This window comes from Pimephales promelas, chromosome 16 (genome assembly GCF_988280905.1).
Source record: "Pimephales promelas chromosome 16, fPimPro1.hap1.1, whole genome shotgun sequence".
NCBI classification, from domain to species: Eukaryota; Metazoa; Chordata; class Actinopteri; order Cypriniformes; family Leuciscidae; genus Pimephales; species Pimephales promelas.
Genome location: NC_142784.1, coordinates 24,234,286 through 24,259,038, shown reverse-complemented (window position 1 = coordinate 24,259,038; position 24,753 = coordinate 24,234,286). Strand labels below are relative to the sequence as shown.

The window sequence follows — 24,753 nt, the reverse complement described above, 5'->3', positions numbered from 1 at the left end:
GGCAGTAAGGTAACTTTTTGGGTGCCAGCTGCCTCAAAACACAAAGGAAGAAGAAAGAAGACGAAGAAAGATTTTTGTCTAAAAGCTTCCGACCTTAGAATAATAAAATATATGTTTGCATTTTTAAAGAACACTAGGATCATTGCGCGAGTGTAGGGTTTTTTTTGTTTGTTTTGTTTTTGAGCTATAGTGATCATCATCAAGCACAACATATGGAGGGTGGCGGTAGTGCTCTAAGTAAGTCCGCATCCGCAGTTAAGCAGTCAAAGAAGAAGAAGACGAAGCAAGAAGAAGAAAACTCAGGGAGCGTAACTGAAAGCTCTGGAAGCGCATTTGTAAGTTCAGGTCGGTTCAGGTCAGCGAAAGAAATTGGAGAAATAGGAAGCTAAACATGCAGTGTTTTAAGAACGAATTAAAAAATGTGACTGTGATTTATTCTTTTTCAGTTTCAAATATATTTTTTTCAGTTTCAATTTATATTTTTATCAGTTTCTTGAAAAGTTCCGTTCATTATTATTGGCACAAAAGTAATTATATTATTTTCCACGCCGCATCTGAGCCAGCTCGTACACATTGTTGTCACGTGGTGCTTGATACTTTTATCAGCGCTGAATGACAGAATAGTAGATGGGCAAATCAAAACCTTTTTATAATTATTAGTAGATTTAAGTAAATCATTGTAATTGTTTTATAGAGCGCGTCGGGTCCGATGTCCAATAGCATCTCATGCGCAGTTTCTTGGAATTCGTGCAATTAATGATTATGTACGCTTTAGATACGCTTCTGTGGCCGCACACAAAACACGATAAAATAAGAATATGACTCAATGTTGCATTGGGCTCTCTGAGCTTTCATGTGCCTCTGCAGGTAACATGGAGAAGTTTGTTTGTTGATAGTTTATTTTGCGTATTACATGTGACTCAAAATAACGATGTGATTTTATGTGGAAGTCTCAGCGTTTTGGAAAGTTAATGTGTCATTGATCCGAATTCCCTGGAAGTTTAGCATCGCACAATCTTGTTGGTAATAATTAACGTTATCGTACGGTTCTTTCGTCAGAGATTACGAATGTAAAATGCACAGAGAAATTACACTTAAAGTGTGGTTGTGTCAAAACTTTACTGAAGAATAAACGTATTTTCCAACTTTTAGGCCTGTAAACGTACCATATCAAATTGATTTGCTTTTGAACTCAAGTGTGTCCTAGCTTTACAAAAAGATTTAGAACTTTCTATTTGATGCAAATAACTTTGTAAAGCAGCAGGTTAGAATGTTTAATCATAATTTTCTTAATATGCTGGTTATGTAAATATGTTGCATAACTGAACTCTTATTCAGGCTAGGCTAGGCTAGGCTGGGCTATTTGTTGTCAGACATGTTTATTCTATTGCTGGAACTGAAGTCATGCCCAGCAGTTGACAAAACCGAGGTAAAACTGATTCAAAAGATTGGAGTCATGGTGGTGAATCATAACTAGCACTGCAAACAATTACCCTACATGAATTACTTAAGATCCGGCTTTCTTGCCTGAGCATGGCTTCTGTTGTCAGTGTATTACCCTAAAAGCATTTTGGTAGACAAAGGCTAAATTCTGTTCTTTGGTAATTACCTCAGAGTCAGCCCAATGTGCTATGTATGTTTAAGTTTTTAAGTATTTTTAAAATAATGATAACCTACAAAGTAAACTATAGTACTCAAGTAAAGTAAAACTTTCCCGTACTATAGCTACAAATCTATACAACCCTGAGCATCAGCTATCAAAAGTAACTGGTGTGACATTGAAATCTTTCAGGTAAATTTCATAGGAATACCTAATGTAAACAAAGTCATAAATGTGAAAAAAAGTTTTTTCAAAAAAAAAAAAAAGGGTTTTCAAACTTTTTCCTTTTTCTCATACTCATAGACTCACAATCTAGATTAGACTGATTTTCTAGAATGTCTCGAGAACAGCTGGTCGTTCAGCAGGCCAGGAAGGCTTTCTTGACTGGAGTATCTAAACCCCTGGAGTACAGAATTAAACAACTTAAAAACCTACATCGATTCATTACCGAAAAAGCAACAGACATTACTGATGCCCTGAGAAAAGACCTCTATAAGGTAAATCAAAATTGCAATCTCTGCTTGTTTTATTTGGATTAAACTTTGTATTGAATGTAATGGCTGTGTTTTCATAGAGTGAAAATGCAACACAGATGTTTGAGATCCTTGGCTTGGAGGGAGAAATCAATTTGGCTGTCAGCAATCTGGCTGAGTGGGCAGCTCCTCGTCCTGTGAATAAAAACCTTCTCACAATCTCAGATGATGTGTACATACAGCCAGAACCTCTGGGTGTCGTGCTCATCATTGGGGCATGGAACTATCCAATAGCAGTTACCCTGCAACCTCTCGTGGGTGCCATCGCTGCAGGTAAAACATAAATCCACCTTTTGTTAACATCTTCAGTGTCATGTGATTAGTGGTCTGTAGTTTTCCATCAAAATATAAGCTCTATAGATTCTATTATTAATATTGTGTGTACTAATATTGAATGGGGAATAAGGTTTTTCTTCTATTGTCATTAGCTTATCATATGCTGTGCAGAGATCAGACCCAACCATTCAATAATAGTCTCTTTTTCATCGGATCTGTAAACTGCCTCTGAAATGTTTGATTCTTTAGGTAATGCTGCAGTGGTGAAACCATCAGAAGTGTGCTCTCACACAGCCAAAATTATGGAGCTCTTGCCTCTCTACCTGGACCCTGTAATGCTTCATTCAGTGACTCCTTAAAAAAAAAAAATATATATATATATATATATATTACTTCATTATTCCATTTACTATCTCTATTAATGTGTTCAGGAGATGTATCAAGTGGTGACGGGAGGGGTTCCAGAGACCCAGGAGCTGCTGAAGCAGCGTTTCGACCACATCTTCTACACTGGGAACAGCACAGTGGGGAAACTGGTTATGGAAGCAGCAGCCCATCATCTCACACCTGTGACTCTAGAACTGGGTGGGAAAAGCCCTTGTTATATTGACAAGAACTGTGACATCAGAATTGCCTGCCGGTGAGTTTGCAATGCGTTATAAAAACCTAAAACTAAGTAGTTATATAGTAGTTTAGGAAAAGCCCAGTTGAGCTTGAGAATAATCAAGTGATCCCTACTTGGTGTATGTGATTTCTAATTAAAGGGTTTGTTCACCCAAAAATGAAAATTCTGTCAGTATTTACTTACCCTAAAGTTGTTCCAACCCCGTAAGACCTTCATTCATCTTCGGAACACGAATTAAGATATTTTTGATGAAATCTGGGAGCTGGATCACTCCTCCATACTAGTCCATAGGCTTCTTGAGGGATTGAAACTTGCCGGCCTCGAAAAGTTATTAAAGACATTGTTAAAATAGTCCAAGTGACTACAGTGGCTCAATCTTAAGTTTATCAAACGACGAGAATACTTTTTGTGCGTGTTCTGAAGATGTTCCAAAGATGAACAAAAGTCTTACGGGGTTGGAACAACTTGAAAAAAAAAAATACTGACAGAATTTTCATTTTTGGGTGAACTATCCCTTTAAGAAATAACAATCTACAAATTTATTCAACAATGTTCTTACACCATTAGTCGCATTACTTGGGGAAAGTATATGAACTGTGGTCAGACCTGCATTGCACCGGATTACATCCTCTGTGAATCCAGTATCCAAGACAAAGTGATTAATGAGATCCAAAAATGCATTCAGGTATGTATTTAGATGCTATTTTGACACTGTTAAGTATGTTTACATGCACATATCTGAAGAAATCCAATCTGATGATCAGATTCTCAAAGTTGTTTATATGAGCCCTAGGGGTGCGCACAAATTTTCAAATATTCGATCTGTAATCTGCAATTATTATTCGAAAAATAAAATAATATACCGTCCGTAAATGCAGTAAATCCATGATAAATCCCAAGCACTAACTCGCAATTATAATTAAATGCACTGGATGGCGCTGTGGAGTGTGTTAATAAGTTATGTGTATTTGATCACATAATGATGTTGTCTGCCTCACGAGGTTTGGAATTACTTGAAAATCATCTTACTAAATGGAATTACTTTTGATCAAATTAATTAATTAATCTGAGTTATAATATCATCACCACAATGAGAAATCACATGAAATCCAAAGAGTCAATGTGGAAAGGCAGTTCACGACTTCAGGTAAGCGCAGCTGGCCTGCGCGTGATCCGAGATGATAACTTATCGGTTACCTAACGTAACCTCGGTTATCTCTAGAAGAGGTAATATGTATTGCGTAAGTTAGCTTACGCTACGGGAAAGATTCATCTTTTTGAGATATTGAAGTCAAAAAATGATCCTTAATTTTGTATTCATTGTCAATGCAGTGCTGTCTAGCGTGCTCATAGGCTGCCCTGCGGGAGCTGCAGCCGCCTACCACTGAGCCCGACATGACATCACGTCCAGCTCGCGCCTTTACAGAGCGTCCTAGCCTGCCAGTATGGGCGTGGCTTAGCATATATAAGCAAGGCTCGGAGCCTGTTTCTCTAGTTTTCTACGATTGAATCGAAAATCGTTTGTGGCGCGAGCACGGCAGGTTACGCATTTCCTTGTTTCCGGAAATGTATGTAAACATACGCATCACTGCACAGTTGAATCTGATTGAGAAAATGGTTAATGATTATTTGGCTGCATATAAACGCAACTACTGTCTTATTTATTCACTTAACAGGAGTTTTATACGAAAGACCCCAAGACCTTTGCAGACTACGGACGAATTATTAATCAACGGCATTTTAAGAGGATAATGGCACTTCTTGAGGGTAGCACAGTTGCAATTGGAGGAGACAGTGATGAATCGCAATATTATATCGGTATGTACTCATGTAAAATAAGGAAATATGTTATGCTGTCATGGCCATGCATTTATTTTTTCCTGTGTGCTTCAGCTCCTACTGTTTTGAGGGATGTGGCATCAGGATCCAAAGTGATGCAGGAAGAGATCTTTGGGCCAATTCTGCCCATCATCACTGTCAATGGCTTAAATGAAGCCATTCAGTTCATCAACGAACGAGAAAAGCCACTAGCACTCTACGTTTTTTCTTCCAGTAGTAAGGTAGGTAGAGAATGTAAAAATAATCGTGATTTTAATGGTAAAAGACTGTAAAAATTCTACTGTGGTTAACAGAAAGTTTCCACACTATATACGGTAAACAACTGTGGATCTCATGGCACATTTAATGTAATTTTACTGTAAAATACTGTTAAATTTACAGTTTTTGAAAGTGAAATAGAGTGATGCATTTCCACCTGGAAAACGGCAAACAAACCATTTCTATTTTCTCACAGGTCATTAAACAGATGATATCAGAGACGTCTAGTGGAGCGCTCTTAGCCAATGACTGTCTGGTGCATTTTACCATAAGTGATTTGCCTTTTGGTGGGGTTGGTGAGTATCTTTATTCATTTTCATGTTTTTCTAAGTCAGTTGTAAAAATATACCAGTACACAGGCAATGGATTTATTGTGTTATTGTAACAGGGAATAGTGGAACTGGTCGTTACCATGGCAAATATAGTTTTGATCAGCTGAGTCACCTTCGCAGCTGTCTTATCAAGAAGCTGAACATGGAGGGAGTGAATCAGATGCGCTACCCACCCCATACAACGGAGAAGTTACGGTGGGCCCGTGTTTTTCTCTTAAAGCAAGTAAACCTGGCTCGGTGGCGTCAGATGGCGCAGGTTGCTATGCTTGCTGTGCTGGCGGCCTTTGTGGTGAAGGTGAGATATTCTCTCTCTCTCTCTCTCTAAACAGTAGTCAACATTTGAAGTGGATCAAAAAAGTTATAGTTGAGAACTGGTATTGTTCAAAATTAATGTATAACTTTGAAGAAAGGTTTTAATCAATTTTTTGTATGTATGTGTGTAATATTGTAAAATATTTTTTACAATTAAAATTAATGGTTTTCATTTCGATTTGAATATAGCCTACTTTAAAATAGAATTTATTTCTGTGTTGCGAAGCTGAATTGTCATCAGCCAATACTTCAGTCTTCAGTGTCACACGGTCCTCCAGAAATCATTCTAATATGCTGATTTATTATCAATGTTGGAAACAGCTGTGCTGCTTAATATTTTTATAACCTGTGATACTTTTTTCAGGATTATTTGATGAATAAAAAGTTCAAAAAGAAAATTGCAGCACCTACCTTTTGCCTCACTAATAGCTAGACTCAGAATTGGAAATTCTGTTATTTAGTGTGCCATGAAATATCTGTTTTATTGTTTGTAAGCGGATTGTAAAATAGAGACATTTGCTCTTTAGCCATCAATGTCGTGCCTTGAATGGTCTTCTTGTTGTAAAACATTTATGTGAAATTATTTCATTTGTTTTTTGCTTTGCAGAGGTTCTTGAGATGACGAACGAAGGACAACCTAAAGATGGCCTTTCTGACCCATGGCTGTTGATGATTACATTTTTCCATGTATATTATCAATATTATGGTCTTGAATGTACACCCTTTCAGATGATTCATTTTTACTTGCAGTTCTGTTAACTAGTAAGCAATCATAATGGTGTAAAATACTCATATACTAGCTTTGGTGATTAGCATTATGTAAAGGAAAACGCATGAATCTGAGTTCTATGCCATGTAATATGAATAATTTACATTTTGAATCATTAAAGTTACAATATATTGCGCAACGGTCTCCTATTAATAGTCGAAATGTGTGCATCATATTGAATAAGCACAATTGAATTCGTTACAACAACTTTTGTAGTCATTCTTTAAAAGAGGTGGTGATTTTACCCTCGCAAGTGGACGTGTGTCGCGTGGACCGATGCGCCGCCCTCTGATGTGTGATGAACAATGGTAAATGTGGTTGTTTTGTGATCTACTCTCCCTCGAAGTCACTACACCGGAGCCGTTACAGATTCAGCACCTTCTTTACGAACGACTAATGTAAGTATTAGACATATATGAAGTTGGTTTATCTTTCCCGAATGGTTGCATGACCTTTACAAACAGATTCCCTAATGTTTTTTTTTTTATATACATTTACTGTATGCACGCAATCGACTGTAGCCTATAACTTAAATATGAAAAGATGCTTTAGTCTCGCGGCATGGACGAGTTTATGTATCTCCGTAAACAAGCAGCGAACTTTAAACCTTTTTAATTCCACTGGTAACATTGGTAACATTTGTGACTAACTTTACTTTTGAGTTTGAGGAGTCTAAAAAGAGGCGTTAAATTAACCCTATAACATGATCAGAGCTGTTAGCCAACGATTTGTAAAAGTTCCATAAAGCATGCCATACCACAAAAGTTCGTCCATAGCCTACTTAAAGGCTCTTTTATTGAGAATAACTGTATATTATCAATCAGTATGACGAATTCAATACAGAAGAAAAGTATAGCCTAGTAGACTACGCTTGTCCTTCGCTTGTGAACCATCATTGTTGCTACACAGTTGCCTACACATATATCAGTGGTGTTCGATGGTGTTTTAAAATGAGGAGGCAAAGTTCTCAATTTTTTTATATGTAAATTTCGGTAAATATGTAAGCAATAGTAGGCTACCTAATGGCTGCTGTAAGAGAGGCTGACTGTGCTGTATCATGAATAACGGCTGAAGGGCGTTGTTAGCCGACAAAAAGTTCAAATCAAATTTATTTGTATAGCGCTTTTCACAATACATTGTTTCAAAGCAGCTTTACAGAAAGTGCATTTCAGAAATGTACAGTTAGTTAATCATGTATTGGGCATAACATATCGCTGGCGTTGATTCGTGTCTTGACATGTTGGGGCATCTGAAGTCTCCGTCAGAGGCTGGATACAAACAAGAACGCCAGCAGAAAAGTGGGAAAAGGAGATTGGGTTTCAATATTAAGAAGTAAATAATAATCATTATTTTTAATGTTTATTTATTTTATGTAAATTGTTATTTAATCATGTGTGTCCATATAGGCTACACCAATGACAAAAAAGCAAATCCTGGAATTGTTCACATGATTCTGCCACAACATCTTCCGTTCCGAAAGTTTCAAGCAACTTGCAACACACTCAAATGTGACAGCACTGCGTTACCCCATGAATCATCATAATCAAATGAATCATAATCATGTTATTAGCACTAAATAAATGAAAATGTATTGCATAGTTGATGTTATAGGTGACTTTTAGGTAACACTTTAGAATACGGTTCCTTCGTTAATGAATACTACACAAGAACTAATGAGTAACACAATATTAACAATCTAGCAACTATTATTAACTAACAAGAAACTCTGATTAACGAACTAGTAAGTAATAGCGCACAAACGAAAGTGGTAGTTCACTATTAAGTAATCAATAACTACTATTTTTTTAATACTTCCCAGAGAACTACTGAAAAAGTTTATTAACAATCTAGTAACTACTATTAACTAAAAGAAACTCTTATTAACGAATTAGTAAGTAGTAATAGCTCACAGATGAAAGTGTTACTAGATACTTCTGTGGGAATTACTAATTATTTGGATCCGTATTATAAAGTGAAGATCATTGGAACTAACTAGTAATTACTCAAGTGTTACTAAAGACATTTTCTAAAAGTTACTAAAGTTCACCAAAAAATCTCAGACATTTGCACAAATCATGACTAGATCATGTAGTAACACTTGAGTAATTACTAGTTAATTCCAATGATCTTCACTTTATAATACGAATCCAAATAATTAGTAATTCCCACAGAAGTATCTAGTAAAACTTTCATCTGTGAGCTATTACTTAATTCGTTAATAAGAGTTTCTATTAGTTAGTAGTTAGATTATTAATAAACTTTTTTCAGTAGTTCTCTGGGAAGTATTAAAAAAATAGTAGCCTAGTTATTGATTACTTAATAGTGAACTACCACTTTCGTCTGTGCGCTATTACTTACTAGTTCGTTAATCAGAGTTTCTTGTTAGTTAATAATAGTTACTATATTGTTAATATTGTGTTACTCATTAGTTCTTGTGTAGTTATTTATTAACGAAGGAACCGTATTCTAAAGTGTTACCGACTTTTAAAATCATGTCCTATTTTATAATTATATCCTGGCCACGGATGCATTAATCATTGCATTGCTCTTTCAAAGATATAACTCACGCCTTTACAAATGGAGAAGCAGGTTGTGGATGGGTTGAGGGAGGTCTTCCAGTCGGGCAGATCCAGACCCCTGCAGTACAGGAAACAGCAGCTCAGAGCCCTGCACAGGCTCATCACTGAACACCAAGCAGACATTGAACAATCTCTAAAACAAGACCTCAACAGGGTACGGCAGCCATTCTGAATTATCAATGTTTCCTTAAACTATAAAAATCATCCCTTTTGAGAACACTTTTAATCCTTTTTAGTCTCTGTTGTCAAACAGAGTACGTATAACACTTCCCTATTTGAGCTGATCGGCATTGAGAGTGAAATCAAGTTGGCAGAGAGTGACATGGCTGACTGGGCAGCTCCTCGGCATGTGAAGAAGAATCTCAACAGCGCACTTGATGATGTTTACATAAAGCCTGAACCTTTGGGTGTTGTGCTGATAATTGGAACCTTTAACTACCCTTGGGCCATGATCCTGCAGCCCCTCGTCGGAGCTATTGCAGCAGGTACTAGGATCTATTCTTATTACAGCCAACATGAAACTTTGTGTTCAGTCGTGCTACTTCCACAATGTAAACCACTTACAAAAAAACAGAAGAAAATGTTGAGTGAGACTTGATTTTGTCTATTGAGAATTGATTGGAATATAAAAGGTCATGACAACTTTTATTGATAAGAATGGATGTTGGATTGATCTTGGAGGATTAGATCTGCTATGTTGCTACAAGTTTACTGCTGAAACTTACCCAGAATTACAGGGATTAGTATACATCCTTTTGCTGCAGAAAGGTAAAGTAGGCAGGACCCCCCATTACACATATAGACAGGTGGTTCTGGGGAGGAGGAGGGATAAAGAACATTTTTATGGCCATAATACTGAGCTGGACGAGGTCGGGACGGAAATTTAAAAAGTTGCATAGATGGGAAAGAGAGACTGGACAACATGACATCTTTCAACATGACATCAACATGACTTTTGCATAAACATACACGCCACTTTCAAGTCAAGTGGCATGTTATCTATGCATGTTGAGCTATCTGCGTGTATGTGTGTATTTTAGGCATTTTTCTTGTTGTTTAGGAAATGCAGTGGTGGTGAAACCATCAGAGCTGAGTGAGCACTCTGCTAGACTTATGAAAGAACTGCTTCCTCTTTATCTAGATAAGGTTCATGAACTCATTTTGTTTTTATTATTCGGTTTCATGTTTGTTGTAAGTTTTTTGAGAACAACATGACGAGCTTTTGAATAATTTTAGGAGATGTATCAAGTGGTGACAGGAGGGGTTCCAGAGACCCAGGAGCTGCTGAAGCAGCGTTTCGACCACATCTTCTACACTGGAAGCAGCACTGTGGGGAAACTGGTTATGGAAGCAGCAGCCAGTCATCTCACACCAGTGACTCTAGAACTGGGTGGGAAAAGCCCTTGTTATATTGACAAGAACTGTGACATTGCCGTGGCATGCCGGTATTTTACAGTTTTATGTTTTACAGTTTTTAAAAGGGATAGTTCAGCAAAAATAAAAATTCTGTCATTTAGTCACCTTCATGTCATTGTAAACCTATTTGAATTTCTGTTTCTATTCTGTGCTATACAAAATATTTGTCAATGGTGTCCAGTTTTGTTTTGGACCCTATTGACTTTCATTTGAATTCTTCATGATAGTGAGTAAATGATGACAGAATTTTCATTTTTACTAACTCTGTAAATTCTAAGTAATTTAAAGCTTTTGGGAAACAGAAAATAAGTTAAAATAACAACTTTACAAATGTCTACCCTTATATTAGACGAATAACCTGGGGGAAGTTTGGAAATTGTGGTCAGTCATGCATTGCACCTGACTACATTCTGTGTGAGCCAAGCATCCAGGATAGGATAGTTAAAGAGATTCAAAAAACACTGCAGGTGTGTATTTTCTTTCTTTTGTATTCAATTGTGTTACATTCCCATGATATAGTGTGACATGATCTAGAATCTTAACTCATTTCAGGAGTTCTACAAAGAGGATCCTAAAAGCTCTCCAGATTATTGCAGAATCATTAACACACGTCACTTCGACAGAGTATCAGCTCTGATGAACGAATGTACAATTGCTCTTGGAGGAGAGAGTGATCGCTCACAGTGTTACATAGGTAAGGGCAACTTTTATTGTCAATAATAAAAGAGTGATATTACTTACAAGTTGATTTTGATCAAACTAAATTGTAATTTTTTTTTTCTTCCCCTCCAGCTCCTACAGTTCTAAAGGATGTTTTGCCCCATTTCAAAATCATGCAAGAAGAAATCTTTGGACCGCTGCTTCCAATTTTTACTGTTAATGGCTTGAGTGAGGCCATCAATTTTATCAACACAAAGGAAAAGCCTTTGGCGCTCTATGTGTTTTCCTCTGATAAAACGGTATTATTTGTTTTACCAATGTTTTTTGGAAGGCAGACATTCAAATTTCAAATCAGTTTCATTATAGTTAATCTTTGTTCCATTTAGGTGATCAAACGAATGTTAACAGAAACCTCCAGTGGAGGAGTTACTGTTAATGATGTATTGATGCATTATACTGTCGATACCTTGCCTTTTGGAGGTGTGGGTAAGCAAACCAATTACAAATCACTCAAGAATAGTAATAATGGTAAAATAATGGTGGGGATGAATTCAACTTTTGATTTAGAAACCATCATTTAAATTATATTGTATATATAATTAAGTGATAATAAATTTTTCTTTTCTTATAACAAATATCTTACTGTTTTAAATATTAAGTGATTATATCTGTATACGGAATCACTTAGATATTAGAATATAAGAAATTAGATATCACTTATATCACTCAATTTTGGATAAAATATCAATGTAATATACAACTCTATATATATATATATATATATTTCTTTCTAATGATATATTGACCTGTTTGTCTCAACCTCTTTTTTTTACAAGGAAACAGTGGAATGGGCAGATATCATGGGAGACACACGTTTGACCAGCTGAGTCACCATCGTTCCTGTCTCATCAAGTCTTTTGCAATGGAGAGTTTGAATGACGCCCGTTACCCTCCACTAACAGCAGCCCGACTGAGCAAGGCCAAGTTTTTCCTGCAGCATCACTTGTGCAGTTGTAGTGGCGTGTGTGTGTGGGCTGTCATCGCCAGCATATTGGCAATTGGTCTGCTTGTTGGCTTAATAGTTGTGCTGATTCAGGTAAAAGTTTTTACAGCTTGTACTATGGCATTGTTGAATTCTTGATTCTTATATGTTACCACTTTCACAGGTGTTCATTACTGTTTGAATTACATCTACATTATATTAGAAGCATTTCTAAGCAATTAGATATTTATTCAGGGGAGGTTTGGTGCCTGAAAACGCAAACTTTGCAAGTTTTTGTCAATGGGACTGCTTTCGTCTCTGTGTAAACTACAAAAAAAAAAAGGAATTTGTGCGCATGCGTATTACAGTATGTGTTCAGTCTATGTGTTTCTTTACAAATTGACATCGCCAACTACCGGCCTGGCAGCATAATTAGTCATTTCCGCCGATCCGTGTGAACTCTTGATTGCTTTGACAACGTTGTCGTCTGTGTGCGAAAAACGCAAAGGAAAACTATTTAGTACATCGTTGCTGTGTACGCTAGGCCTATAATGTATCCTTATTATTGAAAATGTAATAGACATCCATGGTTACATTTTTTTGCTTCACCATTTTGGGTATTCTATAGACCATTTTGTAAGATGTAAACAACACTGGTCCAGAAACACTTCCTGGTTCAGTTTGTAACTGTTTTCTTGATTTCACATGTAAAGAAAACATCTTAAAGATGTTTAACTTTTTGATTCAGTTTATGCCAGCTTTTATGTAGTGTTAAAAAACTGAAACAGGAAGTGCTTCTGGACCAGTGTTGTTTACATCTTGCAAACTGGTCTATATGTTATGTTCCATTGTCGTTTATTCCATATTCATGCATTTTTGTGGTTTTGTACAGTTTGTTCAGAAATGGTACGTGATTGAGCTTTCTGTCACGGTTTGTCTATTCGGTTAATGAGCAGCCTATTTTCCAAAAGACTGCTGTTTGGATCACGCTTTGCTTAATCACTGAATATTATTCCATTGATTGCTCTAACAATGCATCATTGTTTAAAATCAATGTTCCTTTCTACTTTCACAGAAGACTCCAGTTTGAAGCAATGGATCCCTCTGCATAAGCTGCTGTTTATTTTGTCACTTCTGAATTTTTTTGATATATAATAGAAAACTTTTATCGTTTTTATCATTTGTACAAGTATTAAATGTATGTATCATTGTCATACAAAATTATTTAACATGTACATTTACTTTGTAATCGATTTAAACAAACATAAATACTCTACTACATTTTAATCTTCTAAAATAAGAAATGAGATTTGTCTGTATGGTTTTTCCTACTTCTGTTGAGATTTTGTGCTGTTTTACTGCTGAACTGTACAGAATCTGCACAGTTGGGTCTTCTAAATGGGCAAGTTAGCATTATTTCTTTCATGCAGCAGGACAATACTTGCATTGTTCTCGTTGTTCTCCAGCTTATTTTCTTTATGCAGTGGACGGTATGGAGAGCTTTAGCACATGAGCTTCCATGTTTCTTTATTTCAATAAACTTTTACTCATAATGATGACAACAAAGAAAAGATTGCTTATTAACAAAAATGTTGATTGTATGTGAATCGGTGATGTTGCAAAGTTGTATCTTAATGCTTCATTATAGTCTTGGGACAAATCTAACAGGCTTTAATAAAATTCAGAGCAAAATGCCAATTAATTATTATTGCTAATGCTACTGCTTTCCACTAAGCCACTGGTAAGGAGTTTGTAGTATAGAAGTATTTGACCCGTACTCCATGCACACAGATGTAAGATGCAAATAGTGTCTTTTTTAATCGTGCTCCAAATGAATAAACATTGCTTCCAATTAGCATCCTGTGTCCTCTCATTCTTTCAAAGTCACAGCAACGCATGAAGTCCAACCTTGCAGATATACTGTAGCACACATTGTCCATATTGACAGTGGATCTCAATGATGGATTTTTATTATCATTATGATATTAACTAAAGATCATGTTCCATGAAGATATTTTGTAACTTTCCTACTGTAAATATATAAAACATTTATGTTTGTGTGTGAATGGGAACATAAATGGAAACTTCGATTTTTTTTGCACCCTCAGATTCCAGATTTTCAAATAGTTGTATCTCGGCCAAATGTTTTCATATCCTAAACAAAACAAACACCATTGGAAAGCTTATTTAGGCTTCTCAGCTTTCGGAAGTATAAATCTCTATTTCAAAAAATTGACCCATGTGACTGGTTTTGTGGTCCAGGGTCACGTATTGTTCCTTGAACTTTACAAAAACTGTGCTTTCTACTACTGAAACATACATTGTCTCATTAAACAGGTGACCTTAAAGAATTAATTCACCAAATTTCCTGATAATTTACTCATGTCATCCAAGATGTTCATGTAGCCTACAGTACATGAAATATAAAACTTTTTTGGTTGTCGGTTGTATGTGTGAATAAAGACGATTCAGTTTGTTATTTGACTAATAAATGACAATAGTACAGTTTTTAGTATTGAACAAGTTTTTGGCAGATTCCAAAAATATTTGTGTTTTTATTTTATTTTTACGGGTGGTCTAATAAATATGTTAAGTAGTGTATATTTAGAATATAAGGGAATTCCTCAGATTTTATTATAATATTTTTCTGTTCAGGCCAAAGCAATGAATATCAATAATCTACCATTATAGTAGATGGTATGATCTCTGGTTAATGTGAAATAGTCCAATTATTTAAAATATATTAGAGCATTTAAAGTTATTATATCTTGTGGATTTATTATTATTTATTTTTGATGTTTTTTGATGTATTTGATGTTGATTTAATTTTATGGGTAACATTAATCCAGCCTGATTTGGCCTATTTTTTATTTATTTTTTTAACTCAATTTCAATACGATTATCTTCAATATTCACCAGATGGCGCTCTCATACAGTTTAACATCGCTTGTAAAACAAGATGACTGGATTTGTTACACCAGAAAGTTGTTGGGTTAATTAAATCAACAATTCAAAGCTGTTTTTTATCAGTCTGATTATAATTAATCACACTGCTGCACCACATGCTTCTTCCTTGCAGTCATATACTGAACGTCGTTACCTATAGCAAAGCGTCAAACACTCCACGGCTAATAAAGTGGATTACACTTTCTGGGAAATCATTTTATTTAGTGCAACCCCTCTGTATTTCCTTAGTTCTGGTGTGACTTTCTTCCTGGGGATGAAGCCAACAAGCATTCCTCCATGTGTCCCTTTTTTAGCTTTATATTTGCTGTTACACAATCTATCTGACTTAAAGCTAATACATATTTCATTCACATACTGTAGCTGACAGCAAATACACTAGTTTGTCAACCTGGGTGATGGATTACTTCTTAGAATTGGCAGAACTTCTCAGTAAGTAAAACTATTTTTGTTGAAGGAATGTTAAGATTAACAAAATTCCACATAATTGATAATAGCGTGACAGTAGGATTTACTGTATTAAGCAGGGTTGACCAGGTTTTATGACAAATTCCATGCATTACTGGCTGAAGGGGCCTTCACAATGACAGCGATTTAAATGTTGGAGGTCACCAACCCACTGTATGCATTCCTACGTGACTGCAATCCAACAGTGAGCTGTGTGCATTCCCTTTAGAACAGTGGTTCAAAAAATGTTGGGGCCTGTGCCCCCAATCCATTATCCAGATCCCATACCAATGATTATTATTAAACAGTTTTCAATATTGATAATAATTATAATAAATGTATCTTCATCACCAAATAAGCATACAAGAACGATTTCTGGAGTTATGACTTGAAATAATCAGTTATGACAGAAGTAAACGTGAGTGCAGAGTTGTAGACAGACAGTCACCGAGCTCCACACAGAACAGCAGCTGTCTTTTACAGTTTTTCCTGTCCTGAACACTCACGTCATGTCATTACCGTAATTCTATAGAAAGCAGTGACCTTCTACCCGGAGCTGTTCACATTTATTTGTTTCTCTGGTAACAGTATCAAAAAGCTCGATAAGGTTCATTATTTTGAACAAAAAGCTGAGAAAATCACGTTTCTGTTTAAGGCTAGTATCGGATTCAGAAAGATGTTCAAAACATGTAGTAAATCGAGTCAACAGCCCTAATGCTTGCACTGTCCAATAGCTCATCCTGGGTCGACATTTCATTCAGTAACATTACGCCGTTTTGACTTATATGCTGTTTACTGTTGATGATCGTGTTATTTTATATTAATGATATCGTTTGTTTCTGCATCTTCTTCGCATGTGCTTTGATCAGGAGTGTCAGTAGCCACAGATCCCGTCTAACGGAGAGCCTTGGCACTTCCTATTAGCCCCATTGTGTATCATCTTGGTTGCAGATCCATTAGAATTCCACTGGAGGTGATCGCGGGCGAGTGCAGAATGAATGGGAGCTAAACGGTTATGCGTCTCTTTCTCCTGCTTGTCGTTGAATCAACATAGGTTTTATTGTTGATTCCACAAGTTCAATATAGGCCAAAAGTCGAATGAACGAGTACTTTTGTCCTTTCGATTTATTACAGCTTAGGCCGTTGGCCGGAACACGCTAGGTATAAGTGAACTTAAAAATGCAATTTTCAGCTGAGTGTATTATCTTAGCCCTCCCTTTTGAATAAAACTTTCAAATTACTTGACAAAAAATTACATCCTGAGAAAAGTGGATTTCTGCTGGTGAAACACCATAGACTCCCATTCATTGTGCACGCGAGCGCCCCCGCATGGACAGAGACGTCTTACTGCAGCCAGTCAAGAAACCGGAAGTAACATGTGTCATAGTGCCCCCTAGCGTATGAAGTTCAAACCACACAGACGAACGCCAACAAACAAGTTGGCTGTTGGATTTAGAATATCATGGAAAAAACGGTCACGTTTACACTGCCCCAACTAAAGAGACACAAACAGACGCTAATTGAACACGTTCCGTCGGGTGGAAACCACGGGAACATTATCAATACAAAACCACCACACAAACGTTGGCGTTTGTCTGTGAGGTTTGAATTGGCCACGGTTGTGGAAACACGGAAAATTATGTTTGGTGAGTAAGCTGTTTCATAGCCTACAAATAATGGAAAATTCTGTGTTTTGCGGGGAAAGAGTGCTATGAAGGGAGGGTGGGATCTTATGCTTTTAAAGCTGCTAGCTTGCTATTGTTAGCCTGTCTGAAATTGCCTTAATGTTTGTAAAATGTTGCAAAAATTTTAACAAATACAATTAATTCGGATTTTAAAAAGATATAGCCTAAGTAATTTTTTAAAGGTAGGTTACACTATGTAATGTTTTTTTTTTCTACCCTAATTCAGCCTATTGTAAGTGTTTGTATTTTAGACCACGTATATAGGTTTGTTTTTTAACCACTAGAGGACTGAAATAGTGTACATTTAAATTAACGTTACCATTGTCTAATAAAAAAAATTTCTGAACCAGTTTTGTAGAACAAATGAAAAGTGTTACTCTATTTTTACTGTAATTTTAATCAAACAAATACAGAGCAAAACCGACTTATTTAAAAAAAAAAAAATCTTGATAACCCCAACATGAATCTACTTGAATAGGGAAAGAATCCTATCAGACCAAATCCCCATCTAGGTTGCTATGTTTTAGCAATTATGTCTCCTCTTCTGGATCTGTATCACTTTCTGTCATCTGTCCTCTCATCTCATCTGAAAAAAAGAAAGAAAGAAATCGAAGGCAAATCTCTCCTCAGTCTCACGGCTCCAGTGTTTCAGTTTCCATGGAAACACATTAACCCCTAACCTTGGCAAGTTAGGTGGCTATGAATGTGAACGCTAAGAGACTGTTCCTCCCACGCCATGCCCGCTTTTTTCCATTCACGACTCCGTTCAGACGCACTTTTACCTTCTGTGTTTGCTTTCTCGTCTCTGCCAACAGATTGCTGGGAGCCAAACAACTAATCGACTGACCCTAAATGTAAAATCTTGTAGGCAATGTAATGTTTTCATCACACATGTTCAGCTGACCTTTGGCATCCCAGATATTCCAATGCAGTTTGACCTCAACAGGTCACTCTTCAGGTACTCAAATTTTACATTCAACATATACATCTAACATAATCCAAACATGCAAAAGAGGAACACAACTGTGGTTTTCAGAACAGACCTGCTCTCTTGTGTATGTACCAATACTGTTTCCCCCGATTAAAACACCTAAGCTGTAAAATGAAGATTTAATTTCATTCTTTGATTATTATTGTGAGGAATCACATGCTGCTTAGATGGCTGTGAAGGCCCAGCTGGTCAGGTTACTTCCGCCTCATGTCCTCTTCCTGCTGCAAGCTGCTTTTTCATGCAGTCCTGTTGTTAGCAGAGCTTTATTTAAAAGAATTAAGGATTAAGTTTCCCTGTAAACAAGCAGGAATTTAATGTATTTGAGGAGTTGTCTACAAAGGCATTCCCTCCTTAGCCCACTTTAAACCACTTTCATGAGGAATTAGTGAAAAATCCAGTGTATTTCTCTATAACCTACAGTAGGCAATCTCAATCTCGATCTTGTTCTTCTGACTAACCTCTGTGGAGGCTTTACCCAAGGGATCGATGCTCCTTGATGGGGTGCTGATGACCCTTTCAGGGTTTGTTTTGCCATAATGTCAGACTTAAAAATCACCATGAAGTGATTTTTTTTAAAATTGAATATTGCTATTATTATAAATTATTTATACATGCACATCATTATTATTTTTTTATTATTAATGTGCCCTCATAATCTTTAAATAAAATAACTTCCCCACCCTCTTGCAGTGACATCTCTTCTCAACTTATTCCATAACACTCAATGTGCTTATTGGTGTTATAGGACAACATGTCTCATCCCAAGACGTCATATAACTGACCATACGTCAACATCCGCAGTTTTAGGGTACCCTTTAACGTCAGTTACATGACGATCCTGGGACGTCATACAACTGACGCTTTTCCCCTTACCTTTTATGTGACGGGGTAGGTTTAGGTCTGGGGTAGGGTTAGGATCCGATAACGTCATCTAACCGACGTTAAAGGGTACCCTAAAACGGCGGATGTTGACGTATGGTCAAAAGACGTCCCAAGACGTCAGGTATATGACATCTTGGGATGAGACTGCACTGGTTATGAGATCACAGCAATTGAGAACAACAGGGTCTTTATCAGCAGCACTGGTTCAGGAAGTATTTTTTCCATGCTTTTTCCCATAGAGATTTTTTAAAAAGTCTTCATTCAAGTCTTCAAAGAGTTAAAAGCCATGAACCAAGCCAACCAGCTACGAGGTCAATCACAACACTACAAACTTTCGATTAAAACGAATCATGGCGCAATTGCTCTGTTTCTGTGCGTTTCTTTTGAATATGTATGAACGTGTCCGAACCCTGGTGCGCACCAAACAAGCAGGCGGGTCTCGAATGGGTCTTGGTCCACTTCCAAACAAACTATGGTGTGGTTCAATTGAAATATAAACGCAACACAGATCAACGACATGTAAAAAAACCATAACCATATCCCTACCCCTAAACCTTACCCATAAGTTATCCATAAAATCAGAGGAAAGTGATAGGTGAAGAACACTGATATAGAAACACCAAAGCACCTCATTTTTCCTCCTCAAGATCAAGAAGGTCAAAAAGTAAGAAAACATCTGCATTTTCGCAGCGATTGAAGAATCTATGGCAAGAGCTCTCAGGGCTGCTGACAAAGATTAGGGAAGTATAATGGCGCTTTTCCACTGCATAGTACGGTACGGTTCGGCGCAGTACGCTTCGACTCGGCGTGGAACAGTTCGGATCGCTTTGCGTTTCCACTGCAGTAGTACCCCTTCAAAGTGTGTGGGACTGATCGTTATTTGCGCGCGCCTCTACTGCCATGACATCATCTTAAAAGCGCCACATTTTCAAACCCACAACACAAGAACAATGGAGACTATCGAGGGGATGGTGTTCCTGATTCTCGGTATGTGGTTGTTTTTAACTGCTAGACGGAAAAATGTGTTTAAAATGAGGCTGATGGCAGCAAAACAAAAATACTGCTAAAAAAGTGTCTCGTGTCTCGTGTCGCAAATCCAATGACGCTAGTAGTGACGCTGGTAGTGACGATTCTGTCTGACCAATCAGTGATCTGCAGTGTTTCACGTCACATTTTAGTACCGGTACGGTACGCTTGGAACCTCAACAGACCAGGTACCATTTAAAGCGACCTGAAGCGAACCGTACTGTACCGTACCATATAGTGGAAAAGCACCATAAGAGTGCCCTTTGCCTGAAATATAAGGATTTCTGCACAAACGTGCTGTCTCTCAAGCTTTCAAATCATTGTTGAGGGCTTTGTTTTGACGGGTGTAGGCGCAGCAATTATTTTTGCCGGGTGGGGGGTAGATCTAACCATTGCTGAGCAGGTTTTCAGGGGAGAGGGATTTTTTTTCGTCAGGCTGAAAATAGGTTGCTGTGTTGATGCTCAGTAGGAGGCCTCTACCAGGCCAAGACATGTGCAGTTCCCTCGTCAGATAGCTTTTGATACTGAGGCTTTAGCCAATGAACAGTGATTTAATGTAAGATGTCAGACAGAGAATATGGGTTTAGTACAGTCATTTTCTCATTGAATAGGGCGAAAAACAAATGGCAGAATTTAGATAGTCAATAAGCTTTATCTATTTAGATTCAAGAAGAACTGTTATTCTTCAGATATTTAAAAAAAAAACCATACAAAATTGTTCCTCAGTATTAGTACAGGATGAGAAAGATCACTCATCTACAAACTGAATGTGAAACTGCAAGACTCAGAATGGCAACTGTCTCAAAACGGATGTCTTGCCTCTTAGCAAAAATCTATTTATATTTAAATATGTTTCACCTTAACAGTTTGGGGGATTTTAGCAGATAAAACGAACTAAATCTTTGCTAATCTTTATTGCCAATTCAAAAAAGCCTTATATAATGTATTATAATTGTACTATTTTCTTTAAGCGCAATATCAATTATATATAATTCAATATAATGTGTTTTAAGTCGATGTGTGTAGCCCACAGAACAATAATGTTATTCTTTTAATTGGATTAAAGATTTATTACTTATTTAATTAATCTTTTTATTTAATTTATTTTAAATGTAATAAATCTAAAAAAAAATATTTAATCTTCAATCTAATTGTTTCAACTTTATTTCATGCCTTTGTACAAAAAGAGTGATGTAAATTGAAATAAGAAATGTACTACATTTAATTTTTACAGAAAAAAGCTGTTAAATATTTTCACAGTATACTGTAAAATTAAAGGAGAACTCCGGCAAACAATGAACCTTTGGTCTAATAAAACATCGGTACCTAGCCAATCGTTCTCTAAGATTTGTTTTCATGATAATCGAATGTAAAGAGTTTTATATCTAATGGGGGCATTGACTAAAGAAATTGCTAGTTTATACCACTAACAAGGCTCAAAATAGCCCCACAATAACGCAGTAACATAATGAGGGTCCATACATGCAAAACGAAGCATTGAGAACTTTGTAAGTGTACAGACCGTTTAATAAGAAGATACTTTATACAGACAGTTCACTTCGTGTATACAGACAGGAGCCATCTTAGAAAATAGTCTCGACAAGTCAAACTACGAACGTTGTGCTGAGTGATCTGAACTGTATGAAGTTCAGCGAACTTCTGAACTGTATTAATGGGGTTCGGGGATCGACTTATCGAGACTATTTTCTAAGATGGCTCCTGTCTGTATACGCGATTAAACGGTCTGTGCCTCAACGAAATGGTTTGGTTATCACCATTCATCAAGATATCTTTTCTTTTCTGCAGATGATAAGTCCAGTTTAGAAAGACATGAGGGTGTGTAATGATAGAATACATTTTTGGGGTGAAATTTCCCTTCAACCACCCTGAAAAATCCAGCTTTCACTAGACATGATTTAGATCTGGATACAGAGGTCAATGTGAAGATTTAATGAGAAAAGCCTCCAGCAACTATCTAAATCAGGCCTATGACTGAAAATTGGCTAGTAACCTAGCTGGTAGCTTTGTTTTAGAGCATGGTAGCTGGTTTCTGGTCTAAGCAGGTCTAAGCAGCTGCAATGTTCCATAGCATCTTTAGTAGGGTTGGATATCGAGAATCGAGTATCGATTGGAACCGAGACTAACTTTTCGTTTTTTTCCGGAATCGTCCAAATGTTAGAATTTCGATTCCTAGTTTCGATATTCACAGTCCGCCGAGCGGAAGAAGAAACCGCTGAACAACACCAACGAAGAAGCGTCTACCGGAAGTGTTGGCATAACCACGCGAGTCGAACATGAGTACCTTACGTCGGCGGTCCAAAGTGTGGCTTCACTTTTCTAAAAATAAAGAAATCTCGGCAAAATGCAAAGTTTGTGACAAAAGGAGTATTTTTACAGAAGGAGTATTCCCTTCAGAAAGGAGTATTTCCTTCAGAAAGGCCGTTGGTTAGCAAGGTTAGCTAAACTTTTTTGACCCTGCCTCTTAAAAGAATCGGAATCGAGAATCGTTAGGAACCGGAATCGAAACAAGGAATCGGAATCAGAATCGTTCAAATTCAAACGATACCCAACCCTAATCTTTAGTAGAATATTCTTGCAGGAAACATAAACCTGATTTTGACAGATGAAGGCTGAAATAGAGATTTTGGATTTTTGAGGTCAATCTTGCTTGAACGCAATGAATAAATTCTTGAGAAATCCCAAAATGGCTGTGCTAAATTAGAAGCAGATATGATCATCTCTGGGAATAACCTCAGCATTTTGGTCATTTCCAGCTGACATCTGGCTTCAGTTTGATCTGGCACAGAAGTTTAAATATTTAGATATATTGCTGCAGTCCCACTTTCCACTTTGGTTTCTGTTGTCATTTGTTTTCATTGAGCATTTCCTTTTTCTGGTGCCATCTCAGGCTTAATGTCAATGTTTAGATGGAAATATGGATTTCAGATAAGTAAGCACCTTTCACCACTGCAATTATGCCCAAACTCACATGTTGATATTTCTAGACAGTATTGATCTAGTTTCCATCTGGGGGTGTCCATTTACGTAATATTATCAATGCGAGAAGGTGCCATTTGTGCTTTCTGTTTATCTTAGTGCTTAATTACCTTTCCTAAAGGTTGTAAACAATGATGTTTCCATTACGTCTAACTATTTTCTACCCTTGTTCAAACAGAAATGAGCCTTGAGGGATGAACTCAATGGATAAACCGAGAGATTCTCAGAATGAAATAAAAGCATTTAAACAGAGCAGCTGTCCAAATACATGGTTTCACTTATATTACATAATGAAAATTAATCTCTCATGTTCTTCCATAGTTTTTTACTGTCTATCAAAGACCAAGAGCAATAAGAGGGCATGTTCAGAGAAGTAATACTGTAGAGATGCCTGCTGTACAGTATATTTCAGTGTCTTTCAACCTTTGAGTCTCAGTCATATGTGCTGCTGCAGTTAAAATAATGAGGTTCATTGATGCTTTATATTGTCAACCTTGTGAGGTCAATCTGTCATCATAAAGGACTGTTGTAGGCCTCTGACTCCTCTTCCATTGTGTCTCTCTCAAACGTGGATTTGCAGATAGTTTAAATCTGAAAAATGGAGCGGTCCCACCTTTAAAAGATCCCTGTCATGAGTCGGAGCCACAGGCGATAAGTGAAACGGCATCAAGTGGGTTTTGCATCAGAAATGTTTCTATAAAGAATCATAACACAAATCATAGCTGGGTGGGTGTATTTTTTTTTTATATGGCGTTTTGATACTATGGTCAAGACTAGAGTTGCATGGTGTCATGCACTACATTTCCCATCATCTTCCCTACATAACCAAGCACACCTGGAACTCATCTAGCCCTCATCACCAGCACTTTATATTATCATAGAGCACACACACTTCCTCAGTCATTGGCTGCATCCGAAATCGCATACTTCCCTGCTATATTGTAGGCGAAAAACAGTGTATGACAAAAGAAGTATGTCTGAATTCATAGTAGGTAGGCAAACCTGGATGAGCTACTATTTCCGGCGAGATTCTGCATGCGATGGCCACTTTAAAGGGCTAGTTCACTTTGAAATGAATTTTTGGTATGTTTTAGCTACCTCGGGGCATCCAAGATGTAGGTATCTTTGTTTCTGCAGTAGTTTAAATTTTTATATTTTTAGGTCAAACCGTTTGTGTCTATCAGTCATATAATGGAGGTCTATGGTCACCACCTCAAAGAGCATGCACAGAGAAGTCCAAATTAAACATGATTTAATGACTCGTGAATGTAAGTACACATTGATGGCCTAAGGCACGAAACGAGCGGTTTGCGTGAGAAAATGAACAGTATATCGTTTTTACCTCTTACCACAGCCACAATGGCATCCAAGCCAGAGTATGACGCGCCAGCTCCAAATTTAGTAAGTTGTACATTAACACTCAGGCTCTATTAAAAATATGGGGAAATGTACGTGCGCTGCCATTGTTTTTATGTCCTCATTGAGTTGGTGTTCAAAAATGCAGACTCAGGGAAACACAGATGAGTGTTCATGCATCACTAGAACGTGTATGGACAGAAGCGGTGTGGGTTGCAGTCATC

The 24,753-nt window shown here is 37.1% G+C and overlaps 2 protein-coding genes across 7 annotated transcripts; both read left to right on the top strand.

Annotated features, from left to right (window-relative positions):
- Positions 1-41: 41 nt before the first annotated feature.
- Positions 42-6,683, top strand: aldh3a2a (aldehyde dehydrogenase 3 family, member A2a). Of its 5 annotated transcripts, none has more exons than XM_089121278.1 (11): positions 42-237; positions 1,904-2,097; positions 2,175-2,406; positions 2,659-2,741; positions 2,841-3,049; positions 3,602-3,719; positions 4,711-4,852; positions 4,928-5,094; positions 5,328-5,427; positions 5,520-5,758; positions 6,383-6,683. In XM_089121278.1, exons 2-11 carry the CDS (start codon positions 1,936-1,938, stop codon positions 6,395-6,397), a joined length of 1,467 nt encoding a protein of 488 aa, XP_088977404.1. In that variant the 5' UTR covers positions 42-237; positions 1,904-1,935; the 3' UTR covers positions 6,398-6,683. The 5 variants fall into 5 exon arrangements, with proteins under 5 accessions (XP_088977404.1, XP_039526634.2, XP_039526633.2 ...); XM_039670700.2 differs by having other exon boundaries at positions 42-335; XM_039670699.2 differs by having other exon boundaries at positions 42-345.
- Positions 6,684-6,794: 111 nt separating this feature from the next.
- Positions 6,795-14,037, top strand: aldh3a1 (aldehyde dehydrogenase 3 family, member A1). 2 transcript variants are annotated; one of them, XM_039670695.2, is made up of 11 exons: positions 6,795-6,942; positions 9,101-9,277; positions 9,377-9,608; positions 10,184-10,269; positions 10,360-10,568; positions 10,889-11,006; positions 11,092-11,233; positions 11,332-11,498; positions 11,586-11,685; positions 12,036-12,295; positions 13,260-14,037. In XM_039670695.2, exons 2-11 carry the CDS (start codon positions 9,122-9,124, stop codon positions 13,269-13,271), a joined length of 1,482 nt encoding a protein of 493 aa, XP_039526629.2. In that variant the 5' UTR covers positions 6,795-6,942; positions 9,101-9,121; the 3' UTR covers positions 13,272-14,037. The 2 variants fall into 2 exon arrangements, with proteins under 2 accessions (XP_039526629.2, XP_039526628.2); XM_039670694.2 differs by having other exon boundaries at positions 13,257-14,037.
- Positions 14,038-24,753: the final 10,716 nt, after the last annotated feature.